At 48.9% G+C, this 21,253-nt stretch overlaps 5 protein-coding genes across 5 annotated transcripts; 3 read left to right on the top strand and 2 right to left on the bottom strand.

Moving 5' to 3' along the window:
* Positions 1–286: 286 nt before the first annotated feature.
* On the bottom strand, positions 287–2,384 carry EV420DRAFT_1483405 (uncharacterized protein; the record flags this gene model as incomplete). Its single annotated transcript, XM_060469979.1, has 3 exons — positions 287–547; positions 660–1,306; positions 1,358–2,384. The coding sequence occupies 3 exons, from the start codon at positions 2,382–2,384 to the stop codon at positions 287–289; spliced, it is 1,935 nt and encodes a 644-aa protein (XP_060326712.1).
* Positions 2,385–3,068: 684 nt separating this feature from the next.
* EV420DRAFT_1711383 (uncharacterized protein) lies at positions 3,069–5,601 on the top strand (the record flags this gene model as incomplete). Its single annotated transcript, XM_060479636.1, has 9 exons — positions 3,069–3,189; positions 3,237–3,254; positions 3,301–3,342; positions 3,400–3,541; positions 3,605–3,689; positions 3,721–3,741; positions 3,802–4,196; positions 4,992–5,101; positions 5,155–5,601. The coding sequence occupies 9 exons, from the start codon at positions 3,069–3,071 to the stop codon at positions 5,493–5,495; spliced, it is 1,275 nt and encodes a 424-aa protein (XP_060326711.1). The 3' UTR covers positions 5,496–5,601.
* Positions 5,602–6,458: 857 nt separating this feature from the next.
* EV420DRAFT_1711374 (PIN domain-like protein) lies at positions 6,459–8,488 on the top strand (the record flags this gene model as incomplete). Its single annotated transcript, XM_060479635.1, has 8 exons — positions 6,459–6,482; positions 6,536–6,639; positions 6,690–6,921; positions 6,970–7,079; positions 7,140–7,248; positions 7,304–8,195; positions 8,243–8,376; positions 8,429–8,488. The coding sequence occupies 8 exons, from the start codon at positions 6,459–6,461 to the stop codon at positions 8,486–8,488; spliced, it is 1,665 nt and encodes a 554-aa protein (XP_060326710.1).
* Positions 8,489–8,914: 426 nt separating this feature from the next.
* EV420DRAFT_1622206 (DNA breaking-rejoining enzyme) lies at positions 8,915–10,212 on the top strand (the record flags this gene model as incomplete). The annotated part of the gene is made up of 6 exons (XM_060475783.1): positions 8,915–9,036; positions 9,090–9,303; positions 9,354–9,398; positions 9,448–9,706; positions 9,759–9,901; positions 9,982–10,212. 6 exons carry the CDS (start codon positions 8,915–8,917, stop codon positions 10,210–10,212), a joined length of 1,014 nt encoding a protein of 337 aa, XP_060326709.1.
* Positions 10,213–10,374: 162 nt separating this feature from the next.
* EV420DRAFT_1711369 (uncharacterized protein) lies at positions 10,375–12,406 on the bottom strand. The gene is made up of 7 exons (XM_060479634.1): positions 11,794–12,406; positions 11,685–11,742; positions 11,538–11,624; positions 11,379–11,483; positions 10,952–11,318; positions 10,707–10,888; positions 10,375–10,643 (listed from the first exon to the last, which is right to left on the bottom strand). The coding sequence occupies exons 1-7, from the start codon at positions 12,153–12,155 to the stop codon at positions 10,527–10,529; spliced, it is 1,278 nt and encodes a 425-aa protein (XP_060326708.1). The 5' UTR covers positions 12,156–12,406; the 3' UTR covers positions 10,375–10,526.
* Positions 12,407–21,253: the final 8,847 nt, after the last annotated feature.

The following is a 21,253-nucleotide window of genomic DNA, read 5'->3' as shown; positions in this document are numbered from 1 at the left end:
GTGTACATATACTGCGCCGCCAGGGTTTTTTCGACCCGTAGTACTCTGTCCGTTTCCGTCCCAACTGTGCCTATGCTTCATCTACTGTGCAGTAGCTCGTCGTATAGATGCGTAAACACTCCATATCACATCACTGAGATTCATCTGATAGATCTGGTGCGCACCCTCCCTCCAGCACGGGAAACGTAATGTGTAATGATATTGTACAAAGGAATACAACAAGATGTCAAAAAATAAATAAACAAGTAGTACGGCAAGATGTCAAAAAATCCCTATTCACGCTCAATCACAGTAACTCCTCTGCATCCAAATAAATACCTGACCGTGTCGTTGCTACTCGGGGTCGACATTCAGGGATATACACATCCGAAGTCTTGTGTGTCAACTGGCGAGGAAGAACAGGTGCACGTCCGAAGTACAGGAAGAAGGTATCTGCATAGTAAGAAGCAATCGATTTTTCGAGGCCCAGGAATTCCTCTTCTGTCCATCCGGAAGGCTTGACAACGTCCAAGGATGCTGGATGCCCTTGCCATGCTCTCATAGCTCTCTTCATTGCAAAGATGCATGGTGCACGCTCTAGCCACAGATGATGGGCCACTCCATAATTCGCACATCCGATATCAATTTGTCCGGGTAAATGTCGGCCATATGGAAAACACCTGGCTTAGTTCGAATACTTCTGTGATTCGCCCTGAATTCGCAGTCGCTCGACGATGCAGTGCCCTGAACTCGCAACGAAAATTGACTTCGGCGAGCTCCCAACAAATTTCACGACGTTCCTCATCTGTGAGTGACTCATATGCCTTTCCTTTCCAGAAGGCCGTGGAGGCGTCATTATCCGCGCGTAGAGGAAAATCATCGAGGTAGCCATCCATCATTCTACTAACCTCTTGGCGTCGTTTTGTAGCCTTGGTTGTCTGTCCGCTTGGCTTGCTTGCCATATGAAGAAACCCTAATGCTAAGACTGTGCGCCACTCCTGATGATAAAGGTTTGGCGGAACACACTCAGTCACAGTGAGACGAGCGTACAATGGTGTGCGGAGACGAAGCCATGAGACGAGAAATGAGTCCACCTTCTCCTCAGTATTCAAGGTCGCAATGATGTCTGGTCGGGGAAAGGCGTATTGATTCTCCCGAGGATTGGCCGAGGGATTGGAGAGAGCCGGACGAGCACAAGAGTGGCAGCGCGCAGGATCCGCATCGACAGCTAGCAGCGCAAGACGCCATGGTTCCACTAACGGAGGAAGGAGCGGGTGTTGGGGGTCCAATAGGCGTTTAGGCTGAGGCCGAGTGTTTTTTTTATTATCTTAAATATAATTCAGATGTTATAACTTAAGGATAAGACAGGGATACATACAAGGAGAAAATCGCGAAGACGATGTAGCCTTGGCCAAGGGAATATCGTTGCGACTGAGTATAATTGGGGATGCAAGGGCGAAAGGATCTATCCATCGTAGAGAGTGCATCACAAATTCTTGTATCTTGAGGTACTTCTTTGGATCCCTCGAAGAGCCAACAAACACGGAAGGAAGCCTTAGACGACAGGGCTCCTCTGTGATTGGTGACGTTACAAACGGGAACAGTGCATCGATCCGAGTACCACCAAGATCCTTCATGGGAACGATACGCCAAACAGGAATGCCGGCTTTGAAAAACCGTTGAACAACAGTTGCATCATTGCAGAACGTGCCCATTAGATCCTCATCCACAGGGAGAGATGGCACGTCGCGTTCTGGGGCATCCATAAGGGGTTTGAAGACGGTCATATACTCGACGAAGGCTCGTAACTCCCGGGCAACACGCTGCGTCTCTGCAAACGTCAGACAGACACGCGAAAACGAGGTAGGGAGAGCATGGAGTCGCTCAAGAAGATGCTCAATCATGCTCAAGTGTCCACGCATACTGCGTATCACACTCTCACTTGCTTTGACAGTATCCATGGACTCTATGATGATGCGACACGCTTTCTGCAGCTTCAGAAATGTTGGCCTGCACAGGCGACCTACTCCCTCCACGATTGCTGATGGATCACATTCGACGAAGTCATAGTTGGTGAGACTACGGTAAAGCGGGTGAAAGACGTCACTAGGCTCTGGTTCGATCCGACGAATGCAGGCGAGATGCGGAAATTGTTCCACATAAGCTTGCGGCCATTGTAATGGGTCATCGTGACCATACCGATAGTTGGCTCGCATATAGACTTCGCGATTGGTTCCCATAGGAGGCATGCAAATCATCCCGGCGTTGGGGGTGATGATGAAGCAGTCGATGTCGTCGAAGACTGTACCCCATTTACCATCAAAAGGTCCCAAAGCTGGAGGATAAAGACTTAGAAAATGGAATAGGCGAATGGAGGTCAAGCGTACATGTGTTTGCTGCACCATTGTGCAACAGAATAGCCGGGTTAGAACGAATTTTTGAGGGTGTAAGATCAGGAGGCAGCATCGAAAATATCTATGGAAGTTCAGAGTTAATTCCAAACGCAGTGGTTGTCACAGAAAAGAACGGGTCAAAACACATACGTATGATTGCTGGAGCTAGACACAGAGTGACTGTGTAAACGGCAGCCAGGATACTCAGCGTATACACGTTCCCTGGTAGACACCACCGACGAAAAACGTCAAATGGATATGACGACACGTTTGCGTCAGTCACAGAAGAAATTATTGCTGACGAAAGATGTCAAGCAAGGTCAGCGACACAATTGTGTCAACCGAAAGAGGCGAGTAGAAGGCGACAAGACGCGTAGTGGTGAGGGTGAACCGTCTCCAGAGTACGTGGGACTTAGCACCCATTTTGGAAGTTAGTGAAATGCCGAGTCCAAAAAAGTAAATAAATAAATAATCCATTTTGGATGATGACAAAGCAGATCTCTTATCGATTATCTGCTCTGCCTCTGCCTCCCACCACTACTGGCACCACACCCTCTCTTGACTGGCTTGATCCTAACGGGTCGGCCGTTCTGCTTGACGTCTTTCGTCGGCAGATATTTGGACTTGACGAGCTACGTCGGTCATGGTCCTTAGCGTCTTTTGCTGGGTCCATCCTCTTTATTCTATCTACTCCCCATGAGTCTTTCGTCGACTCGTTCCTTACCTCATGATAATCTCCTGGAGATATCAAGACCCTGGACTTCTTGGACGCCTCTTGTTTCGCAAATGTCGTCAATGTACCCTTCAATTAGACTGAGTCTGTATAACCTCTTGACCGGGTCAACGCGTACTTATCTTTTTTAGTCTCATTGCAGGCTGTCGGTCTGTTCTTTTTTTCTCTTGGAGCGTGTTCTCACATGTGGAATAGCCAGATGGTGGTTTTTCCTCGACGCTGGACTAATAGGCAGTGGTGAGTAGCTTATTTGCGCGTCCTTTTGCTAATCCATCGTCTGATTCACCTTACAAGGCCCATTCAAGAATGCCGAGAGGGCTATCAATTTCAGCCTCTCACCTTCCCCTTCCTGTGGTCCCATAACGGCGAGCGAACCCATACTAAAGGGAGGAATTATGGCGTTTGTGCTAGCTGATTCTGGGTGGGCATTGAAGATGTCCGTACACGTAAGTTCCCTCTCATTGTTGATGGTGCACCCACTCTTAATTTCTTCCTACAGCGTTCCGCCCTCCACCGGAATTGATCGACTTCAGCTCTCTCTCCCGCCAACGATGCCCTGGTATTCGCAAGCGTTCGTTCTTCAGGTCAGCTCGACTTAGTCTCAAACGTCGGAAGCTGCTCATAACAACTAGTACCGTAAGTGTCTCCTTGGATTAATTCAACCTGACTGCTGACCTTTTCTATGCCTGTATCCAGGCTGTCATCATGGCGCCCAGCATAATGCTCTGCAATAACTGTGGCCACTCCATGGATGCTCAAGTTCCCTGCTCTCCTGTTGATGTCAACAGGTACCTGCACTACGGAGGGCGGATCAGCGAAGCAGAGGCAGATCTCTGTTCAAACACCATCGTACGTTGGCAAGAACAAGTTTTTGACTACGACGCCGAAATTTTCCGGATGAGATTTGCTTTAGGGAAGCTTGAAGGTGTTCGACAATCTCTCATTGATTGCATCCAAACATCAGACGGGCTTCTTGCTCCCATTCGTAGGGTTCCTCGCGACATACTCCAAGATATATTTGAATACGTGTATACACATTCCCGAGCTCTTCTCTACCAGAGTGTTATTATTGTGCCGGCTTTTCGAAGAGAGTCAGTGCAGGCTTTATCACTCGTCGCCATATCAGATGCAAGGAAGAACAGCAGACATCGTGGGTGCGGTAAGAGGCGCGTAAGGATTGGTCCAACCACGAACCATCGGACCAGAAGGCGGGTTCTGTATATGTGCCATGTTGGTCGTCGGCATTGTTCTGACACAACAATCTCCTCTTTTCCCAGCCCAGCGAGTAAGGAAACTTCTCCTGGCCTTCATCGTTCCAACCAACGCGATAGTCGTATTGAGGTCGGGATCAGATGTGATGCATATAGCCGTGTCGCAAGCTTTTGGTCATAGTTTCGGCGGCCGAGTGGCTTGCTGTGGATACGGCAGGGAGCTGCTAGAGTACGAAGCGTTGGTGCGAGATGCGCGTAGACTCCCATCCTTGGTGGTGTCATGCTCGTCGACAACGAGATAAGTAGTCTCTGGAAATGACTGTCGTGGAATTCTCGGCCCGCGCTGGTTCTAGTTCATTACCCAGGCTCCTTTCGTGCTTTGAGCACTGTATCCCCCTCTGAATGCCCTGATATCGTTCTGAACCAGCATTTATATGCTGTTGGACCCTGTGACCAGCACGATGACCAGGCTTCACCTGCTCTGAAAGTCTTTCACGCAGGCCGGCCCTTACGGTTCTTTGCCGTCAAGTAACGGGGGAACTTTCTGATGCTTCAAGTTGTTCCTGGAGAAGCAGATGAAGAGCAGAACCGTATCTGGCTTCGTCCTCGCGTGGTGCAGATTATATAACGGGCGTAGCCTATAATTGCCTCAATCTTGACTTGATCATCCGTCAGGCCTCGAGACGACGTGTTTTCCCTTGGGGAGTGGTATAGTGGCAAGGATACGTTGCTGATGATGGAAATCGAGGTATACGTGTGCGAGGAAGGTCCCACGGAGATCCTAAGTGAGTGCTTTTGCAAGCTGAGTAGCGTTCGCATCCTTACCCTCTCAGTACAGCATCCCCTCTTTGCATCAACACTTCCCGTACCTTCCCCTCGAGCATCGAGTCACCAAATGCCGAGCGACACCAACCTCTCCGTTTGAGTATGACGACCTGCTGGCAGTTTCTTGTACCCATTTTAGCACTCCACTTGCTTCACTTGCCGTTGGCCTGGCATGCGGCAGTGACTATTTGCCCTTCGTCGTTGCCTGTTCTTTCACAAGCCCAGGCGACTCGTACTCATGACCAGTTCACAACCAGCCTACCAACCTCGCCGTTGTCGTCATCATGCCTGCTAAATGCCAAGGACCTCCGAGTTCAAACCCTTTCGACGACCGCTCTCTGCTGCGTTATCTAATTCAGGCCCTTTACATGCAAATACTCCATCAACTAACCTCTGGTCACGATAGTCCATTCAGAGTCACATTCAATCTAGCCATCTTGATGCCCCTTCTTCCTGATCAACCTTTCCTTAGTTCCTCTCTTCTTTCTCCTGCTCTTCCCTCATGAACATGACAGTGATGAATGCAAACTGCTTATCTCTCGATACACCTCGTCTTCACCTACCTCTGCACACTTCTCGTGCTTTATTTTACATACAAGAACTATCGTCGCTTCAGTTCGCAGCAACTCTTCTCAGCTGGTGCTGGTGCTTCCGTATGTGCGTGTGCAGTCATGACTATGAGCCTCCCATCACATCTCTAGGGGGAGCATGCTCTAGCAGAATACTTAAGACGTGCAGTTGAAATGGAGTACTATAGGGTGGGCAGGACAAGGAAATGCCCTCCGGATTTTGGCTGGTACAATGGAGACAGTCTGTTCACCGACATGTACACCTTTGCACTGGATCAAAGCCATGTCTCTTAACGGAGCATCTTGACGCTTGCTTCGGATTCCTTTGTTGGGTTTCAATATACAACACCATTCACCGTGACATTTCTACTCTTGCACCTTCCAAGCTGCAGGAGGCGCTCACTGCCAATGCGTACAGTTCTCACCATAGTACTGCCAGTCGCAAAGCTATGGCCAGTTAGGCTGACAACCTCCATGCTTGATCAGTGATTGTCGCATCCAGACCGTCACCTCGACTCAAACACCATCTTCCAGCACTACTGAGGGACTTGTTCCTTGTACTTGTTGACTTATGGCATACTTAGAGATTCAGTAATGAGAAAGATGGTCCAGGTAGATGCAACCATGCTATCCCGCTGAGAGAGAGGCGGCTTGAGTGCAGAATAGAGACTCAAATGCAGATATTCTGTATCTTAAAATCTCAACACGATATGAAACACCTCCTATTGTATCCTTGGCTCTTACCACCATGGGTGTTAAAGGTGGTTGGGATGTACGTTCATCTGTAGTGGTCTAGGTATTCAATGTTACTCATGTTTTTCACAGTTATTAAATCCAGCAGACTCTATGTCGTTAGTTGAATGGTCTGCTCAAAACATTTCGACCGGTACGCTTCACAACTCGGGCCCATGCATAGGTGTCGATGCCAGGTATTTAACACGTGCATATCATCCATGTTGAGACTGACTAATCTTTATAGCGGATGGATGTTTGCTGCAAAGTACCATTATGGACAAACGAAGAGTCCAGCGCAAGCATCATTGTTCAAGTGTTTGGGATGCCTTTTTCACCTTCCAGTGTCGCCCATATTTGTTTTTGACGGTCCAAAGTGTCCTCTGAATAAGTGTAAAAAGAATATAACCAAGACAAGCGACTGGTTAACTGCGGACTTCAAGCGACTGCTCGAAGGATTTGGGTTCCCCTATTGGGATGTACGTTGATCTATCTTTGTCCTGTTTCCTCTCTCATAAAGGACTTAGGCTCCTGGTGAAGCTGAGGCTGAGCTAGCACTGCTCTCAAACAATGACCGGATCAATGTCGTGATGTCGGAAGACTTCGATACAATGGTATTTGGTGCTCAACGAGTGATGTGAATGTGGGTAGTATCTTCCTCACTCTATCAATGTCATTATTGAATGGAACATATTAGTACTGATGAAAGTGACTCCAAGTACATGATTAAAGTATATGAAAAGGGGGCACAATTTTCTCCAAATGAGCTCATAATGATTGCATTACTTGCAGGAGGAGATTATGATGTAAGTCATTTGAAATCATCGGTGAACTTGTTCTTACACATGCATCATGCAATAGGATGGGATTCAAGGGTGTGGAATCCAGACTGCTGTTGACATCACCCTAACCGGCATCGGTGAACGACTCTTTGAGGCCCTCAAAGCATCTACGGTTGAAAATTACCCCACTATTGCTTCCATGTGGTGCCAGGACCTCTATGCAATGTTGGACTCCCAAGGAGCTGGCCGTCTTCATTCCCGACGTCATGCACTGGCTTCGCACATCCCTCTGGATTTTCCAAAAGTTTCAGTCCTGATCCAATATATTCAACCATTGACATCACAGTCAACTGGCTCGTTCACTCTACCTGCTGCTCCAGTACCATGCCCACCCGACATTCCCAAACTTGCATGGCTATGCAAGGAATTATTCATCTGGGGACATTTGATGGGTATTGTCCAGAATTTTTGCGATCATGTTTTTCCAGGACTGGCAATCCGTGAGCTGCTTCAGGACTTGCATAAGCGACGAGGTGTTATGCAGGAGAGTGATATGTCATTGTCCTCTTCTGCTATCATTTCCAAAGTTTGTTCCATCCATGCAAATCAACGTGAACGATCAGACTCCGAGATTTTCATCTCCCTTGTCATTCCCCATGCAGTTATCACTCAGATCACTTCATCAATTGATGGGGTATACAACACTGATATCACCCAGAACTCCCTTGAGCAGTGGCTAGAGAAATGCGAAGCTCGCGTATGGCTTTCCCATGTACTAGCACTCCATGCACGGCCAAACATCTTAGATGATGTGGAGCATCCAACATCCAACACTGCGAAGAAACATAAACATCAAAACTCATGCAACAAAGAAAAGGGAAGAAGAATAGAAATGCCAGGGCCGACATTGCCACCACAGCAGTCTAAACGGGTGGATACTAAAGTCAGAGAAGAGAGCGAACACTGGCGAGGTGAGACTCACAGTTTGAGTCAGGAATGTATAACTCATGTGCTATAGAAACTCCCGCAGGACAACGAGCTCGCTCTGTTGAGGTTATCAATATCTCTAGCGATGAGGATGAGAGGGCGACAGGTAAGAATTGCCGAGTTGATGTCTTGGAAATGAGTAACCTCAAGCTATCTTCTAGAAATGTCAGTGAAAAAACGCCACCGTCGAGCAGCGTCCCTGACATATCACATCCAGATTCACTATCTGGAATCTGGGGAGATCTTAGAGCTTTGTACAGATGATGAAGGCACTTAAACAGGGGTGCTACTCCTATTTGTCATATATAAACCATATACTTTCGTTTCCTCACTTTCTGTCTCTCCCTCTGTATATTGCGATGACTGCTGCAACCAAGAACATGGATGACAGCAATGATATTACAAATGCCAAAGGGATTTGCAGAATTCTTGACAAGTCTCGAGCTGATTATCCGGATCAAACTGAAATTGAGGACGACATTGAAGGGGAGCAAGAAACCTGCGGCGATTCTTTCAATCATGACAATGATGGTGATGTACAAATAGACACGAGTGTGTCTGTTGAGGACAATGATTTTCTTACTGTCATCTGAGAGGCATCGAAAGGCATCCAAGAGGGCATGGCAGACGCTTATGAAGGGTATAGCCAGGCTTGTTTACTTCTCTTCTCTATCCCGCTGATTGACTTTATCTTTTCAGTGTCATGAGACAGTTCAATGAATTTCTCGTTCAAGAGTGGTTCATCCAACCTGGCACTGACATCTTCAAGCAAAAGGTGCTTGATCCAAAGATTGATTATTATATTATCGGATTTATTATGAGCAAGTATGTTTATCCCTTGCAATTCGCAACGATCATCTAACATTCATTTAATTAAGATGCGATGACTGTGATATGCATGGGGTTGATAAAGGGCTGAAGGATGTTCAAAGGACCTACTCACACGTGCAGAAGATTCAGGCAGGTACCACATATGGCTTTCGGACAGCTGGTGGTAGAGATAATGTTGCTTGGAACAGGGAAAATGCCTCCGGAAATCCCTCGATCTCACAACTGGTTTCATGCTACATGGTTGGTTTACAAAAACACAAGGTAATGGACAATGAGAGAAACTACTATTACCTGTCTGACGAGCTTTCCAGGTAGCTAAAGGAGAAACTCCAACCAGTGCTCGGGCCATTGGTCCCGTAGGTCATTTCTTCAACTCATGTTCCTCAGCTCATAAATTTTTCTAAGGACAATCTTCTGCAGCTGTACAACTTCAATCACCAGCCTGAGAACTGGGATAATACCAAGTTATCTGCTGCTAACTGGTGTGGAGGAAATATGCGCCATCTCCTCCAAGCGGTCTATCTTGTTGCGTTTACGTGCCTACTTCGCATTGACGAGGTGCTGAAAATACAGGTTCACGATCTACATTTCTATGATGATGAATTGGACAGTACAGCTTGCATGTCAGTCACTTTGCCATTCCATAAGACAAACCCATATGGCAGTGAGTTTATCTAGCGCACAGGACTTTTGTTGTAATGCTGACTTCTGCACAGAGATACCACCATTCATACTCCGAGAGCTCCCAGAACATATGGTGCACCTATGCCCTGTTAGAGCACTCGCAGAATGGGTCAGTGCCTCAAACATTCTATATGGTTATCTGTTCCGCAGGATGGATAAAAGAGATAGACTGATTGTTGCAAAGAATACCCATATGGTGAGGTACTTCATTTCCCTATCATTAGACTTGATGTACTTATTCTTGATCCCTGTCAGACCATGGAAGTGTTTCTTGAACTCTTCCGCAACAATCTATGGGACCTAGGCATAGCACCCTATGCTTATGGCATGCACTCATTTTGCCATGGGGGCTGTCAGTGGCTCTCTGTCGATCTTCATTGGTCACTTCACCAAATATGCGAGTGGGGTGGCTGGAGCACTGAATTTTCCCACTTGACCATTGTTAAATACCTTATCTCTTGGAACAATAATCCAATGCTTCAATGAGATGAATTCTTCAAGCTTGACCGTCAAGTAACCATTCAATGCTGGACTTGTGGTCGGACATGCCCATGTGCTTAGGTATCACCAATAACATAGTTATTTGTCCAAAAAAGTACTAGTGAAAATTGTAATTATTGTTCTCGTTGTCAATCCCTCTTCGCATTTGCCATCTTCTTCCTGTAATGACGTGCAATATCACAATCTTTTTTCATAACAACCCAAACCTTCTCCTTCTTCTTTATGTGGCGAAACTCATGTTCGAACCTGTCACCATACTCAGCCTTTGCTTTTGTGGCTAATTCTTTATCAGCCTGCTTTCAGTCAGCAAGAAGGAGAGTAGAGATTCGAGAATATGAGAGCCTTTGACCACGAGTATCTGAGTACTTAGCCCAGAACATGTCTGGTGTGAGAGCCTGATAGGCCTTCATGAAATACTGAATAGCCAGGGAAATCAGGGATAAGTGAGCGAGACAAATTGCATCTAGAAAACAATGTACCTGCCAATTAGTCCACTCATTCTTCAGTTGTTTCCATTCATCCCCTGTTGTCCTGTTGTAACAGTACAATTCCTTCCAGAGTCTGACAGGAATGTCATGCCCATGGATCACTATCGGGTGATCACTAGGAGGATTCCACTCGAGGCTGCCATCATCCCAGCTGGCAATAAGCTTTTGGATATCTGATGCATATCAGAATGGTGTTGTAGGTGGAACTTCACTTTGATTGAAACATAAGCGGCTACCATCAGCAAACAGTAAAACACATAATTTGGAGCTGCTGGACGTGGCATCAGAAGCTGCAGTGCCAAGGGGTTCAGTCAGAGGTGGACAGGCCATCACCTGGAGAGGCAGAGACATGGAGGGCAGAGCAGCTGACTCAAGGGTAAGATCTTTGAATGGTATGGTGGGCGAATCAGGCCGATCCACATCATCAACAATGTTGACAGAATGAGCTGTAAGCCCCAGGCTAGTGGTGTCAAAGTCAACTGAGGGACATGGAGAAAATGAGGCCATAGTAATGTCAGTCGATGATGCACGGGCAGCCAGCTGGGCCTCGACAATGGCAGCAACATGCTTGGCAAAGAGCCGGTTGTTGAGCAGATCTGAGTCCTGCAAGAATTCATCAATTGTTAGAGCAGAATCAGAGCAGAATGACAGCAAGGGACTTACTGAGGGTTTTCTATAAGGCATGTTGTTTACCCTCCGCTTGGGCAGATGGGTGTGGCATGGGACTTGCAGCAGAGCATTGGCAATCTTCACCAGCACACGATGACACTGAGAAACTTGTTAGAAAAGTTGTGTCATTAATACATAGGATAGGGAGCAAACCCATGGTATGATCCCGTCAATCTCAGCCTGAGTCTGAGTGTCCTTCGAGTGTTGAATGGAAAATCCCACTGGAGAGGTATTCGATGGCTGGCTTGCATTTGCATTGAGGAGGCATGCATGTCATTGAGTTGGCTTTCTTGCCTTCACTTTCGTGATACCACCACTTCGAACGCCTTTGTGAGAAATCCGCGCTGGGAGAAGCAAGCTGGAGGGCAATAAGCTACTGAAAGAATATCATGAACACTTATTGACACACCTAGATCTCCATTTCTCCATTCCACCTTTGCTGAAGTGGATGAGTCGCTCCCGTCGCTCAGCTTTGGAGCCATAGTGGGGGAGATGGAATTGCCGGCATAATTCTTGGAAGCCTGTACTCGTATTTGAACTCATGGACCTAGAAAATGTCAGAACATGGGTAAGCAGGATATCGGTATAGGTATAAAGAGGGTGGATGTACCAGTCAATGTCCTCAACCCCAAAGTCCCCATTCTGGTCCGGGCCCATAGGAAAGGCGTATTTGGCTTCTTCATCTGGGGCCATGTTGATTATCGCCGAAGGAGGTGATCCCACTGGCCTGGGCAGAGGCATGGATGGTGGTTCCTGTGCTGTGTCATTCATCGTGAGTCTAGCTAGCCCAATGGGTTCAGCACATCAGTGTCGAAGACTCCTGAGCTTGAGGTGGACAATGAGGATGACCACGGATACAAAAACAATGAAGGCGCTGAGTACTGCAAGACCAGCAGCAAGGTCTGGTATGTTGGAGGTGGTGGTAGTACTGTCCTTTCCACTGGAACTGCAAGGAAAGGTTTCAGATATTAGTAATAGGAGCTAGCAAGCAAAAATAATGGGTGCAAGAGAAAATAATAGGTGCAAGGAAGAGGGAGGGGGAAAAGTCTCGATGCGACATGACATGACATGACGTGAATAGCAGGGCAGGGGAGAATGGAAGAAAAAGAAGATGTGCAAAGAATGGAATAGGGAAGAAGATGCAGGGGTAAGGGAAGGGATGGAAGACAACACAACTGGCAGGGAATGGGGAGGGGGAGGGAGGACACAATCGGCCGTGCCCAACAAATGACGATCATCTCATCAGAGGATGAGACGGAGGCAGTGGAGGGGAAAGTCAAACATGAGAGATGGCCTGAGGACTGTCTCTCAGATGCCACGTGAGACATTGATTCCGGCAAATGCCGCGTGATGGAACTGTCATGATCCCGAGAGAAGTAGTAGAAGGGGCAGCCTCACAGGCAGGCAAGCCATCCCCATGATTGTGACCTACTAGTCCATATCCTAGTGCCCCAATTAAAGGCTTTTGTGCTTAACCTCGATGAAGTGTCTACTAGTCGCTTAGTCACCTATAGTATTGAACAAATTGAAGTGTCTTAAAGTTACTATTCCGTCTTGGAGTGACTCAGAGCATTTCAAAGTTAGTTAAAGTATTTTCTCGGAGTTAAAGTATTTGTTCTTAGCCAAGAGTGCCACTAGTCAAGCCTAGGGTGCCGCTAGTCAAGTGTAGACCACTTGTGAGACTCAGTATTTGGCCCAGAGTGCCACTAGTTTCCAAGTATCAGAGTTAGACCGAGCACAGTTGCTCAACCCAAGTCACTATTCATCCAATCGTGTCTTAAAACCCTGCTAGTGTGAGTATTACATCTTGTGTAGCTCACTAGTACCAAATATACGTCTTTAAACAATCTTTCCCTGATTTATTGAAGTCTGCAGAGTGCTTCTATCATACTTGAAACACCCGAACTCAATAATATTGGTGATTAGTGTAGAGTAGTAGAGGGTTTTGGTGTTGTGGTGTTCATATCCATTCACTAGCCTTTTGTCACTCACCGTTACCGAGCACATCAACATGGGCAGGGGTGTGCTGCCTCTTGCCTGAGATTGGAACACTGTTGGATTCAAGGCTGGCAGGGGAGGTAACACAGGAACCGTTTTTGGGTCCCTGGCCACCTCCATTGAAGCTGCCTCAATGTCTCAAGGCTCCATACTTGCCTGAGCTTCATGGGTTCTCATAGCCCAGACCTGCTCAGCATGTCATGCCAGTTCAGCACCTACAGCCTGCTCAACCTCCACTCACCTATGAGGGGGGAGGTCTTCGCATGCAGGATCGATGCAGACATCAGCAGATACATACTGGTGAGGTTCAAATTGATCCTCAGGCATATCATATTCATGATACCTAGACAGTGCATCAGCAACCTTATTTGACACTCCTTTAACATAGGTGATGTCGAAATCAAAATGGGAAAGGTACTCCATCCAGTGCATTTGACGGCTGGACAGATTCCACTGGGTCATAAAAAATTCAAGGGCAGTGGTCAGTGACCACATGAACCCAATATCCCACAAGCTTGTCCTCCCACTTTAGGAGGGCCTCAAGGATCATGAGGGTTTCTTGCTCAAATACCTGGTAGTGATGCTGGACATTGCTAAATTTTTTGGACATGAATCCAGCAGGTCAGCAAGTCTGCCAGGTGGGTCCCTGTCCATACATAGCACCCACCCCATGAGTGCTAGCATCGCATACCACCCAGATGGGATCTGGTGATCATGCATCCACAGGCTTTAAAATAGGTGTCTTGCAACACATATTCTTGATGTTCTGCATGCATATGTCATGCACCGGTCGCCAAAAGAAAGGCTGACCATTGTGTGACATCTGATATGGGGGTCATCCATGCAGAAATGTCAGGAAGGAAATGGGCAAGGTAGTTCACTAAACCCAAGAACTTCTGGACATCATGATAATTACAGGGGATCCTCCAATTATGGATGATCCCCAGTTTATCAGTATCAGCATGTAGGCCACGGTCATTGATCTTGTGCCTCAAGCAGTCAATCTCTTCAGTGTAAAGCTCACACTTAGTCACCTTGAGGTATAGCTCATTATCTCAGAGTCATTGGAACACTAGTTCCAAGTGTTTCTCATGATCATCAATGGTATTGCTGAATATGAACAAATCATCCAGGTATACATGGAGGAAATCTCTGATATAGTCCTGAAAATTTGAATTCATGAGCTGCTGAAATGTAGAAGGGGCATTACAGTCTCCCTGCTGCATGACATGGCTAACAAATGTCTCATAGATAGACAAGAATGCCATTTTCCAGATGTCCTCCGGTACAATATGAACCTGTTCATATGCATCCGAGAGGTTGATCTTTGAATGAACTAGTGCTCGTGCCACACTAAGACGTATATAGTCTTGGTCTGGTAATGGAGTCACATCCTTTGTTATGGTTTATTCATTTTTCTTCATTTTACTCAGCTTGATTACTCATATGCGATCACCACGGATGATTTCTCACATACTATTATTAGCATATCAAAGTGTATTTAAGTAGAGCCTCAGCTGGCCTAAACCCCAGCTTCGGCTAAGGTTTAATCTACCCAACTCGAACTCCGTTCTTCGTGTCTACATGCCTGCAATCCGCTTTGACATTGTCTTTGACCTGCTAGAGTATCATCCACCGAAGTGCGAGTGGAGTTCCTAGCCTGATCTAAGTCGATTATTAGTTAGTTGTTAACATTTAGCCAAAGCTCGCTTTACCTATTGCCCAACAACTTATCGTTGCCCAATATTCACCCCTACCTCTTACTCATCGCAGTCACCTTTTTGGTTCTGCGCTTCCTATTGCAAGACCCGCTAGCCTCAGTGTTAGCAAGGGTAGCAATTACCATCGTCCTTTGTCGGTTCTATCTTCCAGGCCCCCTACTTGCGGCCTACCTGATAGGACTCCACATCGAATTTATTCGACACTAAATCCCAATTTCCAAACTGACGCCGTTCCCCCTCATCATGCAAGCGGTCGTAATATCAGCCATCATCATGCTGATAACGACCAGTGAACTCTATCCTGTTCTAACAGTCGCATGGTTAATTGTAACCGTCGGATTGTACGAAGAATAGATCCATTCACGGATGCCCTGGTCCGATGCCATTCCCGCTGTCTTTGCGACTTTTATACTCTTTTTCTTGTCCATTATTTTGTACCGACTACACCGTTGTTTCTGACAACAGAGGAGAGTCCGTGCACAACTTCCATTCCATTACGTTCCCAGCACTCCCACCTATCCTCCACCAGTAATTCACATCCCCCCGGCATCTCAACAGACGATACAAGATGTCGAATCAAACGCCTCCAGGGGACCTGGAGAATCCCTCTATGGATCGTCGCGGTCCAGCTCGCGATACTCAGAGTCGAGCACCGACTCCTACAGAAGCACTACCGCCGAGTCAGCTGACTCTGTCGATATCACAGATACCAGGGGCATATTCCTCGACCAAGGAGACTCGCCCCTACCAGGCCTCTTCGACCAGTCTCCAGTCCAAGGCGAGTCAAGTGCCGATGGAGCCCGAGGACAAGACATCGGGCATCTGGATGAGGGCGAAGAAAGCCCTGACACCGAGTTCGAAGGTGACGAGCTCACCGACCTCGAAAGGATCCAACTCGAAGACCTCCTCGGTGACCTCTACCCGAATGAGGAGGAAGATGCAACCTATACTGGAGACAGCTGGAGCGGGCAGTCTCAAACAAAGTGGACCGATGCAGACTGGAACAGCGAGCGAAGGAGGTATGAGAGAGGAGGAACCAGAGACGACTACGATGAAGATCCCGGACAGCTTGCCCTTGGGGCCTCCACCACGACTACCCCCAGTTCAGATGCCGCCGGACCCCCTTGATCTTTTTGGCCTCCGAACAGAGGGCCCCCCATTGCTTGGTACCCAAGGACAAGTTGGGTCTATGCCGACCCAGGGGAAGAGGCTCCTGTGGCCCGAGAGTCAACCGAGCGGCCCCTCCCTCCCATACCAGAAACTGACACGCTCCCAACCCTCGTCGCCAGGGCTGAACCGATGGATCAGCAGCTCTGGGCAGAGTTCCCAGATTACAACCCCGAGGAACTTAGCACAATTGCTGGCGCTGGGGACATCACCACCGTCACCCCTTTTACCCCATCAGTTGCGGGTCGAGCATTCGCCGACCCCGTCCCTCGCTACCAACGTCCCTGGCCCTTACTCTACCACACCCTTGTCGAGTTGCTTGCAGTCCCTAGAGATGCCCGGCTCGCCCCAGAAGCAGAGGCCAGAATGGACGCTGCAAGAGCAAATGATGCACGCATCTGGAGGGCTGAAATCGCCGCCCTCCTCGGGCCCGATTATCATGACCTCCCCCTCGAACCCGACGCTACCCCCGCCAAGGTCGAGAATCGACAATGCGCCGCTGCCCTCAGATACGCCGGACACGCCGAATGTGCTGGAACTGACCTTGAAGCGCGACGAAGAGCCTGGGAGGCCTACCAGTCCAAAATCACCGATGAAGACTCTGACATCGGGAGATGGAGGAGAAACAAGGAGATTGACAGACTCACCAGAAAGGGGAAGGAGGGGAAGGATGCCGAGTAGGCCCCCCAACGTGACGCTAGAGGCACAGGTAATGGACGCCGTAAGGATGGTCCTTACCAAGCCTGGGGCGTTGCTCCCCGCTATATTCAACATCCTTCCTTGGGAAGGATTATACGAGATCATGATGGAAGACATGGAGAAAGATCCCCAGTGGCTCTTCACTGAGGCAGGGGAAGACTATCGCAGCGCAAGGTACAGCGGAGATGTGTACCTCATGAAAAACATCCTGGAAGTAGAGACCTGGCACCGCGTGGCCCTCGTATGGAACCAGGTACACCCCGAAGCAGAATGAAGGACTCGTGAGCCGTACCGCTGCCCCCAGCCTATGCCAAATCCCTTGGAGATGATGGAATTCATGGCAGGTGCGGGAGGAGAAGACGAAGGAGAAGGCTTTTGGGATGATCCGGGTGCTGGGCCGTCCAAAGGAAAGGAATCGACGGTGCCGAAACAACCGCTGCCCATCCCACCAAGTAAGTACCCAGGAGGGTACCCGCCTCCTGACGACAATCCACATCTGAGATCCCTCTCCAGGCCTCCCAAACCGCCGGTGCCACCAATGGTACCCCCCTCCGCCGGACCCTATACCACCTTACATACTGGCACCAGGCACGGCCAATAACCCCTGGAACGATGTAAAGCCAAAGTTGGTTACCCAGCCAGAATACTTCACGGGGGTGTCATCTGACATTATTCGCTTCCTTCATCACTGTGAAGTGTACTTTCAAGTTTTTCCGATGTACTTCACCATGAATGACCAGGGGCAGAACCCCTACCGCATTACGTTCGCCCAGGGCTACTTACGAGGAGAAGCCCAGCAGTGGTGGAACGACCAGTACTACCGGTACCGGACCCCACAGGGGCACTGGAGGTTCCCCACCTGGGAAGAATTCTCTCATGACCTGACGGTCCAATTCCGCGAGGTGGCCGAATTGGCCATATGGAAACAGGAATGGAGGAAGGTCCAACAGTCGGACTTCAAGTCTGCAGTAGAGTTCTTCGCGAAGTTCGAACGTTTAGCCCACAAGTGCGAGGAATTCGAAGACGAGAAGCAAATGTTTGAAGCGGTGGAAGTGGCGATAAGGCCGACAGTATGCAAGACGGTTATGCATGGGGACAATGAGCGCCCCACAACCTATGCGCAATGGAAGGCGTGAGTCCTGAGGATCGACGCCAACTATTGGTACGACGTGGCCCAGGGCCTCACCAGTAAGACCTCCCCGAAACAGGATGGTTCGGGTCGAGGCAATCAAAATCAATCGAAGGGTGGAGGGTCAGGCGATAAGAAGGACGCCTCGGGAACGATCTACGGTGGAGCGGGGCAGCCAATGGAGATCGACAAGCTCCGTTCCGACAAGCGGTGCTTCAAGTGTGGGAACACCGGGTGGAGCCGAGACCATAAATGTCCAACGGACAAATCGAAATGGCTCCCTGTCAAACTCCCACCTCGCAAGAAGCCCACCGTCCAACGCCTACGCCAGTTACTCGCAGAAGCCGAAAAGGAGGAGTTAGGAAAGGACACCAAGGTAGAGGAGGTCAAGGAAGAGAAGTCGTCAAAAGACGAGCTGGTGTCGAAATAAGCGATTCGACGGTGTCGGCAAGGGACTTAATTTCTTCTGGTGCATGCTCATGTACTACTAGTCGGACTCATACTACATATGTAGGCACTCCGTATGAACAATATACCAACCTTTTTGCTGCGTTACCAGTTGAAGGAATTAAGGATGAAGAATCGCAAAACGCCCATGGCGTAGGAGGGGATTTCCGCTGTTCGACGCGGTCTGCGTCGGACAATGAACCCTTAGGGGCCGGTCTACCTCAGGCACCCCCGCTTGACCGAATGGGGAAAGTTCTGGAGCACCCAGTGAGCACCTCAGGTCAAGACAAGACAGATGCCAGACGTGGTGGTCGTCGCCCCAGCAGGGAGAACCGGCCAACGGCTCCGACGGGTGGGCCTTCCACTCAGGTTGTTCCTCCCATCAATGGTGGAAAAGCAGCTGAGGCCAGGAACCAAGGGGACCACCTACATTTAGTAGTGGTCTCATCCGCAAATGATGCCGACCCCCCTGGCGAGCCAATATGTGTGTGCCTGCCTAGGGCTTCCAGGAGTACTGCTGGCGTTAGGAAAGAGGATAAGTATGGAACAGAAGTGGGGGTTACAACACCATGCACAAGTGCCCTTGGCCAGGGCCAAATACAGGGCAGTGAGCCCTCCCCCACCGACTCGACGGAAGGTGACCAAATGCTGCTGAGGGGCCTTACCGACCGGCCCGGTGACCAACTGCCACCTCGAGGCAAGAAACCCCTCACGTCGGTGGAAGAAGTAGAAGACGAAGAAGCTCACCTCCGGTCCAACATACCTGTCACGATGACCAAGGGGAAGTCTCGCATGACCCCCGAACCTGCAGTAACGCCTGAGACCCGAAAGGCTGGTTTGGATATGTATTACGAACCGTTCGGTACGCACTGGACGCGAAGGGCGCTTCGACTCACAAAAGATGAACCCGCCGCATTCGCCACCTTGAAAAAGTGGGTACACCCTCAGCGTACGGGAGAGGTTACCCTGGAGTTGTGGGACGCGCTCAGGGAGCAGCCGGAAACGGCCAAGGAGGCCAGGGACAAATGGGAGTGGATGGAGGACCTTCAGAAGCTGCCTATGTACATACATGGGAGGAAAGGACATAACATATCAATCACCGTGCAAATGGAAACGTTAGAAACCTGAGAAGTGCACACCCTAAAAGCCCTAGTGGACAGTGGGGCCACCGGCAGTTCTATCAACCGTGCCTGGGCCAAGGATCATGCTCTCAACCTCAAAAAGGCGGCCTGCCCCATTCCGGTCTATAATGCCGACGGCACCCAGAACAAAGGAGGCAACATAACAGAATACGCCGAAGTACGCCTGCGGATAGGGGACCATGTGGAAAGAATTGAATTGGCGGTAGTGGACCTAGGCACCACGCCCCTATTCCTGGGACATGACTGGCTGCAGAAGCATAACCCACTGATCGATTGGGACACCGGGGTGGTCACCCTGGCCCGTTGCACTTGTCGCAAGATTCCTTTCTCCCTACCCGACACGGATCCATCATCGTGGTGGGAAGAGTATGAGGAAGGAGACACCATCTTAGTTATAGACTTCAAAGAGGCTTTCCATGTCCAGGCAATGGGAACTAAGGCCAATGAACTAGCCGCCCAAGCTAATGCCCAAAAGACGACAAAATCCTTCGAAGAAATCGTGCCCGAGGAGTATAGGGAGTTTGAAGACGTATTCGCTAAAGAGAATTTTGACGAACTACCCCCACAGAAACTGTGGGACCATGCCATCGAATTAATCCCCAACGCCAACACCAACCTAGACTGTAAGGTTTACCCTCTTAATCCAGCCGAACAAGAGGAGTTGGACAAGTTCCTTGACAAAAACCTCTCCACCGGTCGCATACAGGCATCGAAGTCCCCCATGGCGTCGCCATTCTTCTTTGTCAAGAAAAAGGATGGGAAACTTCACCTGGTCCAGGATTATCGTAAGCTCAATGAGATGACTATTAAGAATCGGTACCCGTTACCACTCATTGGGGAGCTCATGGACTGGCTGAAGAAAGCCAAATACTTCACCAAACTAGATGTGAGATGGGGGTACAATAACGTCAGGATAAAACAAGGGGACGAGTGGAAGGCCATGTTTCGAACTAATTGCAGTCTCTACGAACCCCTGGTAATGTTTTTTGGACTCACAAATTTGCCGGCCACATTCCAGTGGATGATGAATGACATCTTCAAGGACCTCATAACTGCCAGAGAAGTATCGGTCTATCTTGATGACATACTCATTGCGTCTAAAACCAAGGAGGACCACAGGCGTGTGGTACGCAAAGTGCTCAAAATCCTTCGCGAAAACCACCTATTCCTGAAGGTGGAGAAGTGTGAATTCGAGGTAGAAGAGACTGAGTACTTGGGCATACTCATCAGTGAGGGGAAGATTCGTATGGATCCCATGAAAATTGCAGGTCTCCTGGACTGGCCAGTCCCATCCAAGAAACAGGAGCTACAATCGTTTTTAGGCTTCTGCAATTCCTACCGATGATTCATTCATGACTACAGTAAACATGTCAAACCCCTCACCGCTCTCATGGGGAAGGTGGAGTGGAAATGGGGGAAGGCCCAGCAGGCGGCGTTTGAGAAACTCAAGGAGCTGTTCCACGAGGATGTGGTCTTAGCCATCCTGCTTGACGAAGGGAAGTTCCGAGTAGAAGCGGATTCCAGCGAGGGAGCAATTGGAGCGGTACTATCCCAATGGCAGGAAGA

This window comes from Desarmillaria tabescens, assembly GCF_030435595.1.
Source record: "Desarmillaria tabescens strain CCBAS 213 chromosome Unknown EV420scaffold_40, whole genome shotgun sequence".
Lineage (NCBI taxonomy): Eukaryota > Fungi > Basidiomycota > Agaricomycetes > Agaricales > Physalacriaceae > Desarmillaria > Desarmillaria tabescens.
This window is presented reverse-complemented; position numbering and strand designations above follow the sequence as displayed.

What these genes read in the sequence shown, in the direction of transcription:
- EV420DRAFT_1711369 (XM_060479634.1), bottom strand. Translation starts at nt 12,155, where the DNA reads ATGAATGACACAGCACAGGAACCACCATCCATGCCTCTGCCCAGGCCA. An exon ending in GAAGTGGTGGTATCACGAAA is followed by an intron (nt 11,625 to 11,684) that starts GTGAAGGCAAGA and finishes AATGCAAGCCAG; the next exon opens with CCATCGAATACCTCTCCAGT. An exon ending in TTGACGGGATCATACCATGG is followed by an intron (nt 11,484 to 11,537) that starts GTTTGCTCCCTA and finishes CAAGTTTCTCAG; the next exon opens with TGTCATCGTGTGCTGGTGAA.